Source organism: Lonchura striata, chromosome 1 (assembly GCF_050655825.1).
Source record: "Lonchura striata isolate lonStrDom1 chromosome 1, ASM5065582v1, whole genome shotgun sequence".
In the NCBI taxonomy this organism is placed as follows: Eukaryota; Metazoa; Chordata; class Aves; order Passeriformes; family Estrildidae; genus Lonchura; species Lonchura striata.
Window position 1 is genome coordinate 20,605,333 of NC_140703.1, and position 20,886 is coordinate 20,626,218.

General features: G+C 40.6%; 2 protein-coding genes across 18 annotated transcripts in view; both read left to right on the top strand.

The window, feature by feature from the left end:
- Nucleotides 1–11,694, top strand: part of SYNJ1 (synaptojanin 1) — a 50,514-nt gene extending 38,820 nt beyond the window's left edge. For 5 of the 16 annotated variants that reach the window (XM_021548563.4, XM_021548566.4, XM_021548565.4 and 2 more), the window contains 6 exons: nucleotides 1,065–1,112; nucleotides 2,604–2,642; nucleotides 2,735–2,775; nucleotides 4,916–5,024; nucleotides 5,931–6,142; nucleotides 9,226–11,327. In XM_021548563.4, the coding sequence (XP_021404238.1) occupies nucleotides 1,065–1,112; nucleotides 2,604–2,642; nucleotides 2,735–2,775; nucleotides 4,916–5,024; nucleotides 5,931–6,142; nucleotides 9,226–10,077 (1,301 nt within the window). In that variant the 3' untranslated portion in view covers nucleotides 10,078–11,327. Of the gene's footprint in view, nucleotides 1–1,064; nucleotides 1,113–2,603; nucleotides 2,643–2,734; nucleotides 2,776–4,915; nucleotides 5,025–5,930; nucleotides 6,143–7,734; nucleotides 7,759–9,225; nucleotides 11,328–11,449 lie in introns of those variants that run through there. The other 11 variants (XM_085571308.1, XM_085571341.1, XM_085571415.1 and 8 more) reach the window with 7 other exon arrangements.
- A 672-nt stretch (nucleotides 11,695–12,366) lies between these two features.
- Nucleotides 12,367–19,722, top strand: CFAP298 (cilia and flagella associated protein 298). 2 transcript variants are annotated; one of them, XM_021548576.4, is made up of 7 exons: nucleotides 12,367–12,726; nucleotides 13,820–13,987; nucleotides 15,132–15,199; nucleotides 16,695–16,853; nucleotides 17,180–17,311; nucleotides 18,620–18,715; nucleotides 18,804–19,722. In XM_021548576.4, exons 1-7 carry the CDS (start codon nucleotides 12,588–12,590, stop codon nucleotides 18,912–18,914), a joined length of 873 nt encoding a protein of 290 aa, XP_021404251.1. In that variant the 5' UTR covers nucleotides 12,367–12,587; the 3' UTR covers nucleotides 18,915–19,722. The 2 variants fall into 2 exon arrangements, with proteins under 2 accessions (XP_021404251.1, XP_021404252.1); XM_021548577.4 differs by lacking the exon at nucleotides 16,695–16,853.
- The last annotated feature ends 1,164 nt before the right edge of the window (nucleotides 19,723–20,886 follow it).

The window sequence follows — 20,886 nt, forward strand, 5'->3', positions numbered from 1 at the left end:
CTCCTGCATAAAACAAGAGCAATGGAATGTTGTCAGGCAGTGCCCTACTCCTGTGCAGTTTCACTGCTTCTCCTCTTACAGAGTCATTCTCAGTCAGAAGCTTGTGATGGAAATTGGCAGAGCCTGGGTCTCAGCTAGAACAGATACCACATGCTAGGGTTTAGCATCTTTGGAACAGATGTTCAGCCAACGCTGAAGACAGTCCCATTTCAGCCTCATGTGCAGCCTTCACTCTGCCCACCCTGTGACAGAACTCACACACCACAGAGAGTGCCTGGGCAGATCTCACACATGGGCACATGGTGAGAAAGCACAAGAGGCTGTGTCATAGCTAAGGGATGCCTTCAGTATTTCCATCACATCTATGTCCTGTCGTGTTTTTGCCATGCAGTTTTAGGAACCCAGTACATGCTTGATGATATTGCAGAAATTAAGTAATTCAGCATGGTGATGCATGATTGAAAATCTTCTTTCTCTCAATCTGAACTGTTAAACCAATTGGTACAGCTGTCCCAAGTGCACAGTGGTGTATAGAGGCAACTTAGTAATACAGTTCTTCAGGATACAACAATACATTATATGAAGTGGGAAGTATTGCTTTCATCACATTTCTTATTCAGATGTACCAGAAACAGACTACTCAGTGTTCTGAATGACAGGGATCAGGCTTATTGTTGCAGGGTGTAACATTTATTCCCCAGTGTTTGAGCACAGGTCTGTGCTCTGCTCATGAGAGGTTCAAGACCAGCATGTCAGATCACACTGGATAGCCAAATGTTTGTGGAGAGCGAACATTTTGAAGGAATTAAATTCACTTTCAACTGTAATGTAAAATTAAAATAACAGATTATATTAAACATGAATGTACTTGATGATTTGTAATTCACACCAGTCTGGTTCTCCATGCTGCTACAAACAGTTATTTCCTACAGGTGACTGTAAATCTATTTAGACCAGAGTTGAATTGTGTAAAGCTGTCCTGGGGCAGTGTTCTTCCTGGTTTTTCTTTCTCAATCTACTGCTTTTCTCATGCTATGTACAGCTTCTCTTCTTTCTCTGAAAAGGTCTTGGAGCTCCTCCCAGTCCTGGGGTAGCTAGGAGAGAAGTAGAAGGTAACATAACAATTTTTGTATTCTAGAACTGGATTTCTAATTTAACATCTGAGTAATATTACTGCTCTTGTGATACTAAGGATGATTTCATTAATGTGTTTATCATGTAGGATCTTTCTTCTTTTATTTAGCATAGCTTTCACCCAGCCAGGTTGCTTCCTGGTTTTCAATGCTGGTGGGAATTGTTACAGAAGGCATTTATGAAAAGCTAAGTGAAAACTTAGAGAGCTCTAATCAAAAATGCTTCAGAGTGACCATTATACCTTTAACTAAATTAGGAATTTAGGGAGCCTGACTTTTCATAAAGGACTATGTATGTTCATATATTCTGGGGAGAGAAACTTCCATTTAAACAATTTGGTCTATAATTTAATATTTTGCCTCTTTCTAAAGAACACAGTGTAGGTATTTTGGTTCTGATAGCCAGCTGTGTGTAACACACAGTTATGAGGAGCATTTTTCTTGCACCATTCTGGTTGGAGTACATGGGATTACTGCTGGATGGGTCCTCCTTTAGTTATGCCAGCAGAGTCATGGGCTTGGGTCCCTTCCTTGTCTCTCAGGAATGTGTCCTTCACAGCAAATAGCAATACAAGTCCTAGTAGAGTCACTGGCAGGGTTTCCTCCTGTATGCTACAATTAATTTTGGCTGCATTGCTGATTCATTTTTCTAAAGTGGTAAAATCACTCTATGCACAGAGTATTTGAGGTCAGGAGGCACCTTTGGTGGTTATCCACACCAGTTTCCTGCTGCAAGGAGGGTAAATTGGCACCAGGTTGTTCAGGGTGGGAGCTGCTTCACTGAGAGCATACATAGAAACCCATTCTGACTGGCTCCAGGGTAGTCTGATAGCTGCAAGTGATTTGATAAACTGTGTGATGCACCACAGAGTTCCCTCCACTTATTGTGACTGACATGGTGACTTTGCCTTCCTGGGAAATAAGCAGCAGAAACTCAAGCCAGAAGCCTAAACCTCCCTGCCTAGAAATTGTGTGCTTATCTGAACTAAAGGTATTTTTTTCATCTCTTGCACTACCCAGTTTGAATGTTGCATCTACAGGTTACCATCAGCGTGGCCGTGGTGAAGCTGGTGCTCTAACACATGTATCCCATAAACACAGAAAGTGAGGTCAGGAACTTTTACATCAGCTTTCTTTGTTTTAACCACTGCTGGTAGAACATCTACAGAATATAGCACAAAACAAAACAGCTTCCAACACAATTGAGAACACAAGGTACAAGTGGGTGTCTTTAGCTTGCAACAAATAGGATGTGATTTAAATAATCTGTAATAAAAGGTTCAAATTACTTCATGTGTGCTGTGGGATAGGAGTGTGTTAGTGACAGCAGGTGGATATGTAATAAATTTTGAAAAAATCACTGGGATCTCCTTGCTTCCATTTTCAGAAGTAGTAATGTAACATCGCCATCTACTACCCATTTGTGGCTTATCTAACACAGATAATCTATTTCTTTTCTATGCTTCAAAGCACAAAAAAGCCCTGGAACACAAAGAAAAGATAACATAGGTAATAGATACATGCTTTGTACTAATTATAATACAGCCAGAAGTTGATTTTTAAATAAGTGCTAAGTCAGAAATCTCTAATATCTGTTACAGTTCGTAACCAGCCTCCACATTCAGCGGGTACAACCAGACCGGTAGGTATTGTTTTAAGATAATTTTCCTGCTAAGTGTCTGCTCTTTATTACATCAAGATTTCTGTTAGTCATAACAGATTTAAGAAATATGCATAGTTGACTGGCCAGTTTACAGTTTCTGCGAGTCAATTATCTCAACAAATTTTGTCTGTTGACTAAAAATACTAGGGGATGGAGGGTGGGGGGAGCCACCATATATGTTCAGATTGGATATGACTTAATTGTTTTGCACTCTGCAATCACATAATAGGCTCCCAAATACACATTTTACATCTCCTTTCAAATAACTGCAAAGTTACTCTTTTTATTATATGTCCTTACTTATCTGATGTGATAAAATGCATTGTCTTCTCTACTGGAACATAAATTGTGACAGCAGTTAATTGCTTACAGAGCATTAATGGATTACATGTGCAATTGACAGCTTATGATTACTTGATATGTTATGGAGTTTTGTACCTTTTAAAGACTAATTTTCATAAGGGTCTTCATAAGGGTCAACTGTTCCAGCAAATATTAGTACTGTGTTTCATTCCTTTATTTGTGGAACTGAACTGAAGAAAGGGAATGAAGGGATTTATGGGCATTCAAATGCTTCACTCCAAACTATATCTCCCTATGTTTTTTTCTTAACAGTAGCAAGTAGGAGCCTTGCGTGAAGGAAGAGGAAAGTGTTTTAATAGCTACAGGTCTTCTTAAAGAATTACTGAGTAATGGCATTGTCTGTTGATTATTCTTTGACTTTGCAGCATATTCTGCTATTGGAACTGCTGAGAACTGCTGTTGAAAGTCTCCATTGAAATAAATTTTACCAATACATTTTTCTCAAAGAGATTGATTCTCACAGTGAACAATTCATGATCTTAGCTCTTTTTTTAAATTATTATGGAAATGTAAAATGGCCTCTTCTAAAATTTGGATAAAGAAAAACTGGTACATATAGGAAAGAATGTATTCATTTTTCACTGTGTGCTTGCCTTTGTCTCGGGTCATTTTTTGATTTAATTTCAAATATTTCAGGACCAGGGACAGTAGCTACAGTGGGTGCTGCTTCCCACTGAGGGATCCTGAGAGCTGGTTTACACTTTCTTTTCTGCTCCCTTTTGGTATATTTTTATTTTTTAAAAATACATTTTGGTGTATAACCCAATCATCCTCCTGCCTACTATCAGAATATTCAAAGAAATAACAAAATGCATCTTGGCAATCTCAGATCAGATTGGGAATTCAGAAATTGAGACAGGAATTTATGGGGTCAGGTGGCTGAAAGAGTTCAGAACATTGGTAAATGGACCCAGCCAAGCATAAGGAATCCCATGATATACAAAGCCAGGGACATACCTAGTAAAACTAAGATCAAGAATTACACTATTTTTTTATAGTGGTGAGGTTTCTTTGTTTGTTTCTAATTAATTTTTGAGTACAGTTGTGTCATGGATTTTGCTCTGAAAACCATTTCTAGAATGTCCTCTGGTACACAACATTTTGCAGGAAACAAATTTTACAGACTTGTCTCACAATCCTTCCTGTCTCATAGTCCTTTTTACCCTGATATCTGGCATTTTTATCCCAGGGCCTTTTATTCAGCTTTCACTGTGTTGTTTGTAATTTACTCTGCTTCAGATGTAATCTGGAATAGCTTCCTATGTGCCTTTAAATACTGATGTAGACTTTTGAATTCGCATTCCCAGAATATTAACTTCTGTTCCATCAACTTCAGGAAGACTTCAGCCTTCAGATGACACAGAATGTGTGTTTCTTTAATACTATTTGTTGAGAAACAGGAGACCTCCAAATAAAGTAGTTGCTCTTGTTGGTTTTGTTGCTTACAGTTCATGGACTTAGGTAAATTATCTTATTAATACTAGCAAAACAATAACTGTTTCTAGCATTGTTGCCCAGGTAAATATTTATATAAGGTTGAAAAGCATTGTGAAAACCCTTTGATTTGAATCAAACCATCATCATGTTTTCAAAATATATTCTTTGTTCTTGCATGTGCATAAAAAATCAGTTGAGCAGCTGTTACCAAAGAATTTATTTTTCACAGAATCCTAATTATTCTGAATCATTTAGCAGTAGATGACTGCAGATCCAAAGTTGAACTAAAATACTTCCTTTTTACCAACTTTCCTGTCAGACTGTTCCTCCTCGAGCTGGAGTTATCAGTGCCCCACAAAGCCATGTCCGTCCCTCGGGGGCAAGACCAGCACCTGAGACTCAGACCAAGCCAACTGAACCACCAAGGGGTAAGTTTCCCTTACAAGTTAAACAGGAATGTCACTATTCAGTCAAGCATACCATGGTATGAGTGCTTTGTTTTCAACCAATGTCTCCACTTTTCACTAGGAATTAAGATTCTTGGATCTAATAGCATTTGGCAGTTTGTGTTAAGCATCCACAAGTATTGCGTTTTTAGGTGCTAATCACAAGATCACATGAACTCTTGACCCATAGATTTCATGGTATCAGATAAACTGTGCAAAGATTGCAGTGTTTGGTCTGAGCACGCTGGTGTGTCCCATTCTGGCTATTGATCACCGGAACTCTATGCATTGGTACTTCTGTAATCGTGAGATTTGGAATAGCATTTATGTCTGACCCTCAAAGAAACTTCCTAAATGTACAGTTTAAAAAATCCCTTTATCTTTGTACATATAATATACATTTTATAATAGTGACTTCCAAAATACTTGTCAATATAACTGAAGTACATTTTAGAGTGACCTGGTTTGTGTTTTGTGTAAAATCACAGTACGGTTTGTGTTGGAAGGGACCTTGGAGATTATTTCATTCCAAGCCCTGCCTATGGGTAAGGCCACCTTCCACCAGGCCCCATCCAGCCTGGCCTTGGACACTTCCAGGGATTCAGAGGCAGGCACAGCTTCTCTGGGAATCTTGTGCCAGGGCCTCCCCACCCTCACAGGAAAGAATTCCTGATATCCCATCTAACCCTGCCCTCTGTCAGCTTAAACTTAAGTAACAATTTTTAATGGAGATCTGCTGAGCTTTTGATGATTTCCATCCCATTGCCATGAACACCTGCTGTTCTTACAGCCCCTTCTCTGTAGTTCTCTCTGGTGCTTCCCCATACTGCCATCCCTAAGATTTGTTACAATTCTTTACCATGAAAATCATGGCAAATGTACTTCCAGGCTCACTGTTGCTTCCTGAACCACTGAAGCCTCAGGCTGCTGGACCTGCTCAGCCCAGCACTCCTGTGCTAAGGATGCAAGAGTCCCTGATCCCTGTGGCATCTCATCCATCTCAGGCAAGTGCCCCAGAAAGCCTGGAGCCCCCCCAGCCACCACCTCGTAGCCGCTCATCTCACAGTTTGCCTTCTGAACCTGCTCCCTCCCAGCAGCAAGTAAGTAAAAAAACCCTCTAGGTACCTTCTTTCACTATGTAAATTAACACAGCTTGTAATGGATGCTGCAGGCTTTTGAGAAACCCTTAAAGCAAGCACAGAAACAAAAATAAGGCTTCAAAGATTGGATTCAATGGTCACAGGGCTCTAGGGGAATAATAATTGCTTTTGTATTGTCCATGAATAACTAACATCTTAAATACTAAACATTGAATTTAGCATTTATTATAATGTCCTTATAGTTAATGGACAGCTCAGTCTTAAAATCTGTTGCCATTTGGCAACTTTGTATGGAAAGCCACTCAGTGTAAGAAATCAGATTTGATGATGATACGTGCATGACAAGCTGTATAGTAAGTAGCTAGCACAGGTTTTAAATAGTTGTTGCATGATGTGGTGCTTTATGTTGGTGATCATTCATTGAAAGGAGATGATATTGGTAAATAAGTTAATAGATTAAATCAATATATTAATAAATACTTAAGAGAAATAGAATTCTCCTCATTTCCCAGTGTCAGTTAAAATACAGAAACCTATCCATGTAATTTGGAGTTTTCATACAGTAACATTAACATTCTGTTCTCTGGGATCTTTTAGATTGTTACGATAAAAAAATACCAACCTTTTCTAGGAAAAGCCACAGTTCCTTACTACTGCTTAAAAATGCAGAAGCAGGTTTTCAGTGCTGCTCAGGTTTTTTTCTTATGCCTGTATCTGAAGCCCTTTTTTGCTACAATAGTTAATACTTATTTTGTACCACAGTGAAGCAGCCAAATTCAGTCTTCAGTGAGCTGATTTCTGAATTCAAACTGAAAAAATCTTGAAATGCTTTTCCTTTCTTTCTCCTGAACTTCTTTCTTTGCCTGTGAACTGCTTTTCATTTTGGAAACTTAGACCAAAAAGTACAGTTTTCTGAGGAACAGTCTTTAAAGAAGTACAAGGTCTTTTGAGAGGTAGTGAATTCCAAGCCCATCCTTCTATGCAAATCTTGATTATGATATTGAAGAAACTAAATTTGTTCTTATAAAAATAATCATTCACACAGTACAATGTGAATATTCAGGACTCTATGCAATCCATACATTTAAAAAGAGAATTAGTTATTGTAAATAGATCTTCTTTATTGTAAAGAAGGGAGATTTCTAGAGTTCCACAGAATGAGAAGCGTTATGGTTTTTTTCAGCTTGCAAAACTATTACTATAGGTGAGGGATAATACCAACATAGTTCCCAGAATGAGAGCTTATGGGGCTTTTCATGTTAATAGATGACTAGAATTAGACCATCCACGCTCAGATTGTTATAATTTGTCTCCAAAAAGTAGCACAATCAGCTGCACAATGGGTATCTGTGTGGAAATATCATTAGAATGGACTTGAGTTGTCTTTTTTATGACTCTTAATGGTCACGCTTACAGTAGAAGACAACAGAAATTGAAAATTTAGTGTAGTGTGTAGTAAATACTTGTATTCACAGCTCAAAAAAAAACGGCTTTGTGAAAACTTCTGAAAATATTTTTAACAGGAGGTTGCTTTGTTACTTGGATTTTCTTCCTAATTTTCCTTCCTCTGATATCTGTTTCTCTTTCACAAGCAGGAGCAACCATCAGGGTAACAGGTATCTATTTACCAATCTTGTATGTGGTCTCCATCTTTCTGAGCAGAAGAGATGTATGAATGTTGTTTTCATAAATTTGCAGTTCCATCCCTGTTAAAAACCACCTGTCTGCATTCATGGATTGACTGTCATATCACAGTTTGCTTTTTCCTTTCATAGTGCATTTTAAAATTAGACTGATTTTATTAGGCCCAGAGCAACTATTTTGCACCATCATCTTTTGAAACAATTGGGCGCTCATCTATATTGCTTAGTCACTGGTGAGCCACCTGCTCTCAGTCTGTTTGGGGAAAAAAGATCAGTGTTGGCAGTAAATGTTCTCTTTGATGCAAATAAATCCTGATGCTATTGCACTGACAAATTCTTTTTCAAAATAAGCACCACATATCACATTTCTCAAGGAATAGAGAACTTACTGTGACCCAAAGTAAAACAAACCGTTACAATTTTAAAAATGTTTGGTTCCAGAATTACTCAAAGCAAGTTTTTACTTAGAATAAGGAGCAATTTGGATTCATAGTTTCTTTGGGATCTTGTACTTTCAAATGACCACAGGATTTAACCAGCTGTTGCCAGGCTGCATTTGATTTCTACAGTTCAATTTTTCCTTCTACAGTTCAATTTTTCACATTTTTTCCTAAGTTACTGAATGCCTTTGTTTTAATATTATTCTGCAAGAAACTTCAATTATAGACAGTCAATTCAATTGGTATATTACATTTATCTGTTAAAATAATAAAATATTTTTGTGACATTTGAACTCTTAGAAGCGGTTTTAACTTAAGCTTAACTCATTTGATAAGGGGAAGCTCCAAACTCTGTTCTGTCAGTGTGCATACTGAACAAAGTAGATATTCCACCTTTCTGCACAGCTTGTACAAGGTAAAAAATACCTTGCACTGTTATTTGAAGCAGTGTATAAAACCAGAACAGTCTTCTCCAAGGATAACTTGTTATTTTAATTATGAAATGGTGATTGTCCCTTTTCATGCCCGGAAGTACTGGAGATGCTTACAGATGCTTGTCTGCACAGAAACGTCTGACTGCATATAGTAATAACACTAATGTTTTCTTTCATTGTGGTGCTTTAATGTTGCTTGTAACATCAGTACCACAAACTCCCAAACAGTGTAACCTGGAGCTTTTCACTTCACAGTTGTGCGGGGTGATCCCTTGCTTAGAATACAGTCGTATTTCTCAAACATTTTCTTATCCAAAGTTCATTTAGTGTTTTTTGCTGGGACTGGGATCTGCAGGAAATAGGTTCCAGCAGCATTAACCACCAAGAAGGGGGGAGTGGTGTTTAACAACTTACAGGCTTTTCTTTAGACAGGGAGTTCAGGCTGTTGTTTCCATTCTAGTTGAAACAAAACTGGGTTGAAGTTTCAGCTGAGGAGTGAGAAGGAGGGCAGTAGGAGTAACCTGGAACCAGCTGCATGATTCCTGAGCATGTTGTTCTCTTTGCAGCTGAATCCCAACGGGACATACGGCACTAACCCTGAACCCCAGCTCAGCAGTGATCCTTTTGAAGACCTGTCATTTCAGCTGCTCGTGTCCAAGTTGCAGACATCTGTCCGAACATCACCCGCTCCAACCTTAAACCAAAAGGAGTTGATACAGTTGCCTTCAGCAAGGCAAAGAAATGTGGATAATTTGAATACTGTCAATTGCATGCCAGCAATGCCTCCTATTCCAACCTTTCACTCATCCCAGGAACATCAGCACAGCTCTCCAAATCCATTTATTACTGGGCTGAATTGCTCAAATCCATTCACTGAAAGAACTCCTAATGCTGGGAATCCATTTAGGACGGAAACCCGGGAGGCCAGGATAACCTCACAGGTACTGGTAGGACCTGCTGCTTCCCAGCCATTCCTTCCTCTGCCCCCACCCAGCTGTAAAACAAGCAAGCCTCTATTTCCTGTGGATGCAGCTGAAAATACATTTTGCTCGCGAAATAGATCTCTCGAGGTAGAAAACGTACAGCTCAAAGGGTGGGTGACGTTTGATGCGGATGAGAACTTTAACACGAAGCTAAAGCCATCTGCCGGTGTTTTGGATTTTAACCAGCTCGGCTCCGGGAAATCAGCTGGATGCCCAGGTTTGCTGGGAGCTGAACAAAAGACTTTCCTTTGTTTAGACTTTAAATTTGACAGTGACTGGAATAAAAGTTCTACTGATTGCTTCTGTACAATGCCAGCAAGAAAGCCACCTGCACTCCCTGTGCCATCCAGAGCAACCAGCAACAGGTCCCCTGCAGATCCCTTTCCCTCCCCAGCGCCCAAGGTGTCACCAACTCATGATTTTACAGAAAGATAGATGGTCAGAGATACAGAAGGTTATATTTGTTGCTACATTTATCCAGTAGAATAATTGGGCATTTGAGATTATTCTGTATGCAATAATTGTTAAATGCACTGAAACGTAACTCTGCTCATAAACAGCCACTTGAACTTGTGTATAAATTTTGAATGTGTATATATGGTAGAGCACAAAAATGGTCTGAAGTTTATTAAAATCTCAATGTAATAGTATTTGAATAGACAAAAAGAGAAGAAGGGTGAGCTACTGTCTCACGAAAATTTATCAATCCTGGACACAGATTTTACTTAGGGAGCTCTTTCATTTCTGTTCCCCTTTGTGGAATTTCACAAGAAGAGGCTCCCTGCTGGTAGCCTCCCCCCTCCCTTTTGACTGTTTTGTTAGTTGATATTTGTAAGTATTTACCAAAGAGCTGCCAAAGTTTATGGAGATTTGAATGTTGACAAGTATTGTTTAGAAGCTGTTTCATTCATAACAGAGGCTATGGGTATTTGTAAGGCCTACATTTGAATTCAAGGCACAACAAAAATAGTTTACTTTCAAAATAGAAACAAAATTTTGCATATTAATACATTCAATTAATCTCCTGTGTCAGTATATTTCAGTTATTAAATCCGATTGTGACATACACTCACTAGCACTAATTCAGAATAATTGTTCCATGTCATCCATTTATTCATTACGATTTTAACTATACTTTTTTTTTTTCCACAAATTGGAAACAGTTGATACAGCAAGCTTTTCCTCAACCTCTGGAAAAAAGTCCCCTTGGCTTTTGAGATACAAAGCAGTATTTACCAGTTTTAGACCATGCAGTCTGCCAGCCAGAGGGTAAAACAACACACTTGGATTATATTTAGAGTAGTGAAATATCCCAGGGCAGCATGCTTTTTAAATCATCACATGCTCTCACAACATGCTCCATGAAATAATCCACTATTCCTTCGGACAGCCCCTGGTTAGCCACGAGCTGCAGCTGCCTAGAGGAGTGATAGTGAGTTTTCTATTGTGCTTTTTTCTGTTCAGGTCATTCAAGTTGTACATTTGGACAGCAGTGGTACTACTTGTGCTTTAGTGTGTGTTACCTCTTTTTACGCTGTTGCTGCAAACCTCTGTGTGGTTGATGTTTTGGTATATTCTTACATCAGCAAACCAAATTCAGGGGGGAACTTTTGCTAGTGGGAGTCACATAAGTATATTGTCGAATATTTAATTGCAGTGATTAAAAACTGTCTGTCTGAACTATACCTAGCGTGCGGCTCCTCTGCACTTCACAGGACTGTGGGGACCACAGGGAATGCTCCAAAATTTCAGGGTCTATATACATATGTATATATGTGAGTTGTAAGGCCCTGCCGTGTGTTGACAGGAGCAATGAGCAACAGCAGAGGCTCTGAAAACACTGAGGATGGAGGTGAGACCCACTCCTCACGTGTCCCTGGACTCTCCATGTTCCCTGTCCCGGTGTTCCCGCTCACCTGCCCATGGTTGTATCCCCCTGGGACATCCAGGTATGTCTGAAATATTCCTGCTGGATGGTCATTCTCTCTCTGTGCCCCTGTGTTACCAAATCCTCCTAAATCGTCAGGATAAATAAAACCCTCTACAACCATCTTTTTACTGTCAGTTAGGTGTTCCTTTATTCTTAGCTAGGGGCTGTATGGCTGACAAAATTCCAGCCTCCACACAGACACTGATACCCAAATTTTTCACTTACTTATACATTTTTAGGAAACAAAGATATTAACATTAATTGGTTCTAGATTACATAATTACCTTTAATTAATTAGTATTCTGTCATTTATTGGTTATTGATTTCTCACTTCTTAGGCTAATTAGTCCATATTTCTAGTCTTGTTAAATCTTTCCCTTTAGTAGGGAATTTCCAGTGCATATATTGAGTTTTTATCTGGTATTTTCTGCATAGTCCTTTTGATCCATAAATTTTCCATTCTACATGTCCAACCTCCCCACTCCCTCTTTCTCTTCCGGGCTTTGTTTATGGGACATATCAGAGTTAGTTTATCAAAACTGAATGTTTCAGGACTTTTCACAAGTTGTCCCCACAGAAGTAGCTTGTAACAACTTTGCTAAATACTGGCTGAGAGTAATTTAAGAATAGTCCAGTGTTTATAGCTAATAGACATATAGGCGATTATTAATTAGAACAATCAATTTAAAAGGTAATTAAACTCCTTACCTGCAATTAGCAAGACGTTCTGTGGTTTCCGACACCGGGCAGGGCGCGCGGGCCCTTTAAGCGGCTCCGTGCCCTCACGGGTGCCCGGAAGTGGAAGCGGTGGCGGCACCGGCGGAGGCGCCGTTGCAGCGGGACCGGAGCGTCCCGGCGGCTCCCGAAGGATCCCGGTGCTACCGGCGGGGGCGGCAGCGGCCCCGCAATCCCTGGGCCACCCGAAGCGGCGGGCGCGGCCAGTCCCCGCGTTCCCTCCCTGCCGTCGGTATCCAGGGACTCGGCTCCGTTGCTGAGGGGCCGCCCCGGCCCGGCCATGGTGCGGCTGCACGTCAAGCGCGGCGGCGAGAGCCAGTTTCTGCTGGAGGCGCCGGGCAGCGCCCGCCTGGCCGAGCTGACGCCGCTCGCCGCCCGCATCCACAATGGGCGGCTGAAGGTGCAGCGCCTGTGCTCAGGTACCGCTCGGGGCCACGGGGGGTGGGAACGGCTCCCGGCGACCGCCCGGGCAGCGGGAACGCGCCGCCTCCGCTCTTCACGGGGTCGTGTGCGAATTCACGCCTTTGGTGTTTAGTGAGGGCACCGCAAAGTGCTGGAAACTCTCCGGCTGCGTGTGCCGGTGGTGGCTGCTTAAATCAGGGAGTCGTGGAATGGTTTGGTTTGGGAGGGACCTCATAGCTTTCGCAGTCCCAGCCCCTGCCGTGGGCTTTGGACACCTTCCGCTAGACCAGGTTGCTCCAAGCCCTGTCCAGCCTTGTCTTTTGACACTTCCGGAGTTCTAGGATCAGCCACAGCTTCTCTAGGCAACCTCTGCCAGGGCCTCAGCACCCTCACAGGGAAGGATTTACCCTCAGTGTCCCATCTAACCCTGCCCTGTGGCAGTTGGAAGACGTTCTCCATTGTCCTGTTACTCTAGGCCCTTTCCAAAGTCCTCCTTCTGTGGAGGGCACTGTGAAGTGCTCCCTCGGGACCAGCAGTGCCCCAGCGTGTGTGTGAGATTATACTGGCCACCACCAGCATCTCCTGCCATGCAATGACGTCAGTGACATGTCTGAATTAGTGCCGAGTCCACTTCTGAGGCTGCTTTAAATAACATGTCCTGTCCTACCATAGGGTGTCAGAGCAGAGATTCCTGTCAGGTAAGCCTGACCTGAGGGTGCAGCCCACCCACACCTGCTGTGCAACAGCCACGGTGTTTGTGGGGTGTCTGAGGCCATACTGACACTGCTCTGAAATTTAAAAAATCTGACCAGGGAAATACCAAAAAATAAAAGGTTTATGGCCACTAAGTATCATGAGGGTTTGTATTCCTGCACGTGTAATTTGTTACATTGTTTTATGGCTATGTAAGGTGTATAAATTTCAACATAATTACACCATCCGTATCTATATATGTGTTTTTATATCCCTTATTCTTTATTCCCTATGTTTACCTGCTTATAAACAAAAAGCTAGGGGCAACTTTTGGTTGCATGTACATCATGTGAAAGGCTTTTGTAAATGGACTATAATAACAGAGACTTTTAATCTTGTTCTCTAAACACTCTGAAGAGATGGAGGAATTGGCAGAGCATGGTATTTCCTTACCTTACAATATGCAAGGACTGACAGATGAGCAGATTGAAGAGCTGAAGTTAAAGGATGAGTGGGCAGAGAAGTGTGTCCCAAGTGGTGGAAGCATCTTCAGGAAGGATGAAATGGGCCGAAGAAATGGATTTGGTAAGTCATATGTCTATGCTTGCTTCTTTCCCTTCAGACACAGCCAATCCAAGGAGCAACAAATCCCTAGTTCTGGAATGAGGTAGTCAAACTATAAGTCCCACACACAGGAATTCTGTCTTGGGTTAGAATCTGGGGTAATGATGATTAACAAGCCTGAAGAGCAGTATTTCTCTTCAGCACATAAACAATCACCAGGAGCAAGTTTGACTGTTCCAGTTTAGTTTACTCACCCTGTTTGTAAATGTACACTTGAGAACTGGCTTTCCCTGGGGACTCCAAGATACATTAACAGGTTATTTTTCTAATATTTCTCCTTTTTTCTCATTGACTCAGATTCAGATTCACTGAGCATGTTTTTGTAAGTGGAAGGACAGCCTTCTGATATTGACAAAGTTAGAAAATTGAACAGTGTGTATATGTAAGCCAAACCAAGTGCCATCAAATGATGCACCCAAATGGGACATAAGATGGGAATGAGTGTGCTTTAGCTGGATTTTTGTTTTTGAGGACAGGCTTTTTAGAGCAACTGTAATAGATAACTGTGATAAGAAATGTACAGTGTATTTGTCAAACTGTCTTTGTTGTTAGATTGAGATTTTAATTAGAAAAGACAAGTCAGAAAGCTGCAAGCTGTTATGGCTAGTTAAAGCATGTCTGCCAGTACATCCCACAAGAGTCCATTAGAGAAGGAGACTTGGTTTGTTGTGGAGGGTGTGGGATTATGGTTGTTGTTTTCTGCTGAGGACCTTTGTCCCAAATGAAGTTCCAGATCATAGAATCATGGAATCACAGAATAGTTTGGGTTGGAAAGGATGTTAAAGCTCATGCACTTCCACTCCCCTGCCATGGGCAAGGACACCTTCCACTGGACCACATTGCTCCAAGCCCTGTCCAGCCTTGCCTGGAACACTTCCAGGGATGGGGCAAATACCAGTCACATGTCACAAGGGAAAAGTAAGTTTGTTTGTCCCATGAAAAATACTGCTTATTTCTTAAGTTAGTAAGAAATACAGGAATGTACTATATAACTCCTGCTTTATGATATAATACTGTTTCATTGCTCACAGTGGAGTCTGGTCAGGATATGTACTTGGTTTCTTTACAGTAAACATAGACTATGAAATATATTTCTTATTTTTAGCTCCAAATAAAAAAATGCAGCAAGTTATAAAGAAGACAATAGAAGAAGCCAAGGCATTAATCTCTAAGGTAAGTTTCCTCAAGTGATGTGTGAGGGCTTTTCTAATAAGTGCTGTGGAGTTGGACATCTTAAATAAAATCAGACTTTTTCTGGTTTAAGGGCTGAGAGTTCTTGAGAAATGCCATGAAGTGATGTAAATAGTCCAATAAAACCTGACATTTTGGTTAATGTTTCTCTTTAAGGTTTTTGGCAAGTGGTTCAACAGGTTAAGGAATCAGATACTAAACTCCCAAGGGAATGCTGGCAGCCGAGCCAGCAATGTGGAATGATTAAATCACATTCCGTTTTATCCTTGCAGTTTGCTATTGATGTGTTCTTTGGGTGAATCCTTGTTGTGCTTTCTGGTGAAAAATTAACTGCATTCTGTGCTATTCTTGGAGTTAATGAAGTAATTTGTATTTTTTGTGTAATTAATTGAAAAATGTGTTCTAATCTCTTAGATTATCACAGAATCACAGATGGTTTGGTTTGGAAGGACCTTAAAGTTCATCCAGTACCACCCCACTGCTATGGGCAGGGATACCTTCCACTAGATCCAGCCTGGTCTTGAACACTTCCAGGGATGGGACAGGGGTTAGGCCTTGGTTTGACAAGCACTTGTACTCATGCTTAGGCCTGCTGAGTGTGTGGGTTCAAAGATAAGCACAGGTTTTCCCTGATGGGACGGTGCTCTCAGGCATTCAGATTCACATTGTCAAATATGTAGGTACTCTGTGTTGTGTTTCAGCTTTTGTGTGACTTTGAAACACAAATTTAGTAATATTTATGAATGGAGTTAAGGATGGTTTGGAAAGTGGTTTGTTTGGTTTGCCACTTTATAATGACAAAAAAAGAAGAAAAATGCCCGTGTATTCGAGGTTGTACTGGCCAGTTAACCAGATCAAGAACGTCCACAAGGAGGCAACATTCCCTTACCTTAGTATTTAAGAAACTTAAATCTGCAGGGAAGATCTTTATTTCTTTTCTTCCAGATGTGTCATGCTTCTCCTTTATCCTTACAGTAGGGTTTGGAATGATCTCAAGTACTTGGTCTTACAGTTCTCTGCATGAGCTGTTCAGTTTGCCAAGCTTTGCACTTCTGCTTGCATGTGCTCTATTTTTTTTCTCAAGTTTTAAGCCCCTTCTCCATCCCTCAGTTGAATTTTGCTGGCTTGAATCATGTTCATGAATCACATGTGCTTGGAGCCAAAGCACCCCTGTCTGGTATTTGTGGCCGTATGTGTCCTGTTTTGAGTCCTGTGTTCCACAGGCAGCTGTCTCCTGCACAGTTTACTAAAGGTCTCCCTTTTTTGTTCTCTCCCCCACCCCATGTAAGCAGGCTAAACAGAGGGGCCAAACGTGAGAGATGTACTCCCAAGTCAATATTCCAATAAGAAAATTTGCACTCAATCTTTGTACAGCCCGTTAGCTCTGCTCAGCTATCTCATCACTTAACCTTTGAATTGGCCGCAAAGCTGCCTTTCTGCAAATTTGTATTGTCAACAATCCCCGTCTGTATTTCAGAAACAGGTTCAGGCCAATGTGTACGTTAATATGGAGACAGTGAAAGATGCCTTGGAGCAGCTCCGAGGGGCTGTCATGATTGTGTATCCAATGGGATTGCCTCCACATGATCCAATTAGGATGGAGTTCGAAGATAAAGAAGACTTGTCGGGAACTCATGTATGCAGTAATGTATCCCCATTATATGTAGTCCTGGGTTAAACATGGGATATGCTGTTCTTTGTCTTATCGGTGAAAGTTGTTTTCACCTCCAAGAGGGAGAATTTGTTGCCCAAGGTGTTTATATTAGATCAAGTTTGAATGCAATATAAATAAAAATAGCATAGATGAGTATGAGGAGAAAGACATAGAAGTAGAGTGTAAAATTGCACTTCATATAGGAATTCCAGAAAGATTTTTTTTTTTCCCTGAAAAAAAACCTAGTTTTGAAAAAAAAAGCAAGAAACAACACCCTCCAAATCTTCACCTTGTTTATTTTGTCACAGGCTGGAACTGAAGTTATAAAAGAATCAGAAGCACAGTTGTGGTGGGCAGGAAAGCAGTTAGAAGAAACAAAGTTGCTCTCTGACTATGTAGGCAAAAATGAGAAAACAACCATCATTGTCAAGATCCAGAAAGTGAGTATTGCTAGGAAATTTCTCTACAAGTTCCACACCCTTGGTTGTCTGTTTTCTGTGGAAGAGAACTATCCACAGGAGTATAAAATGGATTAGATTAGTTCCAGCTTGAGCATCTTAAAATTGTGCATCTATTTTAAGGTTTGAATGGATTGTACTCTGAGTTTTTCTTCAGTAATTCCTTAGCCTATCAGTTACATACTGTAGTTGCTGTTTCTTGCTCCATATTATTTTTGTGAAGTACAACAAAGAGGTGTTTAAAGAATAGAGGAAATACAAACTGTGAAGTTTTATGGCAAATCTTGTCACCTGCAGTGGGTTCTGTGGTGCATCCCTGAGAGAGATAAGTCAGGTGATTTATGTGTTTGTCACTTAGAAGATCAAATTTGCTTTCTCTTTGCTCTCAGGGTCACTGGGATATGGTGTAGCATCTCAATAGCCACTGAAGTGTAGGCTCCCAGGAATGCTGTCTGTTTAATTAGTTGAAGGACTTACTCAAAGAGCAAGAGCAGTACAGGGGTTCCTCTCTGTCTAAACTGACTCAGGCCCTGTTTGTTCTCGAGAGCATCCACCATTTCCCTGCAAGATGCTATGTTTGCAGTTGTTGACAGCACGTGTTTTCTGCTTTTTCCATAATTTCTTCCAGGGGCACAGTTGCCTGGATAAGAAATTTCCTTTTATTTGTAGTGGTTTGTAGCTCCCTTACTTCCCTGCTTTACTGACTCCTATGCCATCTTGTATCTGTATTAGTAGGGGAGCTAAAGATATGGGCCCATCCTGAGATATCTAGAGTGACCTTAAAACGGATTTATTATATATTTTAAAGTAGAAATTTATGTGAAATAGACTTAATCCTGTTTGCATCTTCCATTGATGTCCACAGAATTGACAGCATGATTCAGATACAGAGATGAAAAAAAAAAGCTCACTTGAAAAAATAGCCCTCACTTCCCTGTGAGGGTGGTGAGGCCCTGGCACAGGTTGCCCAGAGAAGCTGTGGCTGTCCGGTCCCTGGAAGTGTCCAAGGCCAGCTTGGATGGGGCTTGGAGTAACCTGGTCTAGTGAAAAGTGTCCCTACCCATGGCAGGGGATGGGAATTAAATGATCTTCAAGGTCCCTTCCAACCTCAACATTCTATGATTTTATGAAAGCAGCCACAGTTTCTCAGCATTTAGTTTCCTGTCCAGAGGGACCTTGTTAAATCTGAGCAATCCAGTTGTCTGAAGAAGGGTTTTGGATGTATTTATGTGAGCAGCTTCTCCTTTGTATCACAAATGCCATCAGCAACATTTACAATTTCCATTCCAGAAAGGACAAGGAGCTCCAGGGCGGGAGCCTGTGATCAGCCATGAAGAGCACAAAGAGATGATGCTGTACTACTACAGGAAGCAGGAGGAGCTGAAGGTAAGTGTTCCTTTGGTGCCCGAGAGCTGGGCTGCTCTGACAGAGCTCAGGCTGAGTCCCTCACTGCCTCCCCCCATCTCTGCCACAGAAACTGGAGGAAGAGGACGACGACTCGTTTCTAAATGCTGAGTGGGCAGACAACCATGCTCTGAAAAGGCAATTTCATGGTGTAAAAGACATCAAATGGGGTCCAAGGTGAAGCTCTGCAAACCCCTTCTTAAGCTGCTCGGTTGATGCTCTTGTTTGAAGGAAGGAGTTGTGTTATTTGTGGTAGATTCTTCTGACAGCAGCTGAAATTGTCACTTCTGTGACCTTAGGTGTTCAATAAATGTTCATATTTCTCTGTGACTGCAGCAGCACTTTCCTCTGCAAAGAAATGAACAAATTCTCTTGACATTTGGTATTTTATTAGAAACTTGTAATTTGGATATGGAAATGTAAATCTGTTTCATAGATAAGAGATGTAGTAAATACGCACTGGAATGTTTGATGTTGTTCAGAGTGGTCTTTGTACTCTCTTCTCAGTCTTGTATTACTATTAGATGGTGTGCTCTGGAGAAGGTAATTTATTTTATAGGAAATCAGTTTCGCCTGACTAATCCAGGGAGAATTAAGGTTTTTTATGCGCTTGTTCACATTCAACATTGTTATTTCCAAACGTTTTGAAATGAGTTAACCTCTTAATAATTGTTTAAAAGAAGTGTTTTTATATAAACATTAGTAACATCTTTGTGGAATGCTTCATTTTCGTTCTTTGGGTTTAGTTTTTCTTGCTGATATATAGAGGTTGACAGTAATTTATATAAAAAATAAGTATCATTTGCAGATAGACTGGGTAAACCCAAGTTTAATAGGACCAGATCTTTTAGGAGGGAAGTAAAAAAATCATAATCTTCTGTATTATGCATGGTTGAAGAGACATTGATCAAGTTAAAAGTCAAGTGTTTGCTGAACTCACAGCTTGAAGATTGGATGCGGAGAAGATAATGAATGCCATTCATGAACTATTAATGGTGGTTTTACTTCATTCACTGATTTTTTTTTACTTTCACGGAAGTTTTGTGTCTGGTAATTTTTCTTGAATCTCAACTTTACAGTAACATGACTTTTTGCAGAAAGAAAAATCAGTATTTCTGAGTTGAAAAACTTCAGATATTTTAAATTTAAATTATTTAGAATTATTTCACATGGCAAAAAAAGCTTTTTGAAAAAACACTTTGTTCTTCCACTTCCTAAGAGGAAAATCAGTGTCCTGGAGCATATAATATTCTCATTTCCTCTCTGAAAGCCAGGGAAGAGCAGGCATAGGAAATATTTAACACAGATTCTGCACCCCTTTGACTGCTGTTCTCTGCTGTAATTAGGGCTGGTTTTCTCTTTAGCTGAGCAAACTTTCCATAGCATTGATCCTTTTTGGAGTTCTCACAACAGTGTTTGTGGATCTGCTGGATTTATTTATTGCGGCTGAAATGGAATGAACTCACTGGAAAATGATTAAAGAGTACCAGAACCCAGGAAAGCCTATGGGTATTTAACTGTCCAAGAAGATTAATGAGATAGAAATACCACTCATAGGTTTGCAACTTTGCAAAAGCATTTTGTCTTTCTTGTAAACCACTTATTTTTGGAAGTTTGAGAGTAGTTGTGCTTTTCCAAGGAGAAAATCCATTCTCTCTCAAAGGAGACAGCAGAACATTACTAAGATTTTTGTTTTGTGGACATATCACCATCCTGATGAATGGAAATGGTTTCCACACCTGCTCTCTTTCCTTTTCTCCTTTTCATGGTTTTGCTTTCCCACATTACTCCATTCTGTGCCTCACCCAGGATTTGGAAGGAGTTATTTATTGCTTCCTGCAACCTCACCCAGCGTTCCTGGTGACAAACTTGAGGCTAATTTCAAGGCAGGAGTGGGGAGTTCAAACAGCCACACGAGCACTGCATGTTGCCTTCCATCAAGTTCAGATCTTAATGCTGGTTCATATAATTTCCAGATGTGTATCATGCCCAGAGCTGTGTGTGGGGCACAAAGCAGCTAGTCTGAACAACGTGCTAGCTCTCCTTTGCAGTATTTTCTCCTTAGGCTACTCTTCTGAGAAATTGCAGGGATATTCCTGCTGAAACTCCATCCCACACCCAGCCCTGAGTGTCCTTCCCATAGCATTGCTGCT

Bases quoted from the DNA above. Each gene is read 5' to 3' on its own strand.
- CFAP298 (XM_021548576.4), top strand. From the start codon at position 12,588: ATGGTGCGGCTGCACGTCAAGCGCGGCGGCGAGAGCCAGTTTCTGCTG. The intron at 15,200-16,694 runs GTAAGTTTCCTC...TCTGTATTTCAG, and splicing joins CCAAGGCATTAATCTCTAAG to AAACAGGTTCAGGCCAATGT. The intron at 16,854-17,179 runs GTATGCAGTAAT...ATTTTGTCACAG, and splicing joins AAGACTTGTCGGGAACTCAT to GCTGGAACTGAAGTTATAAA.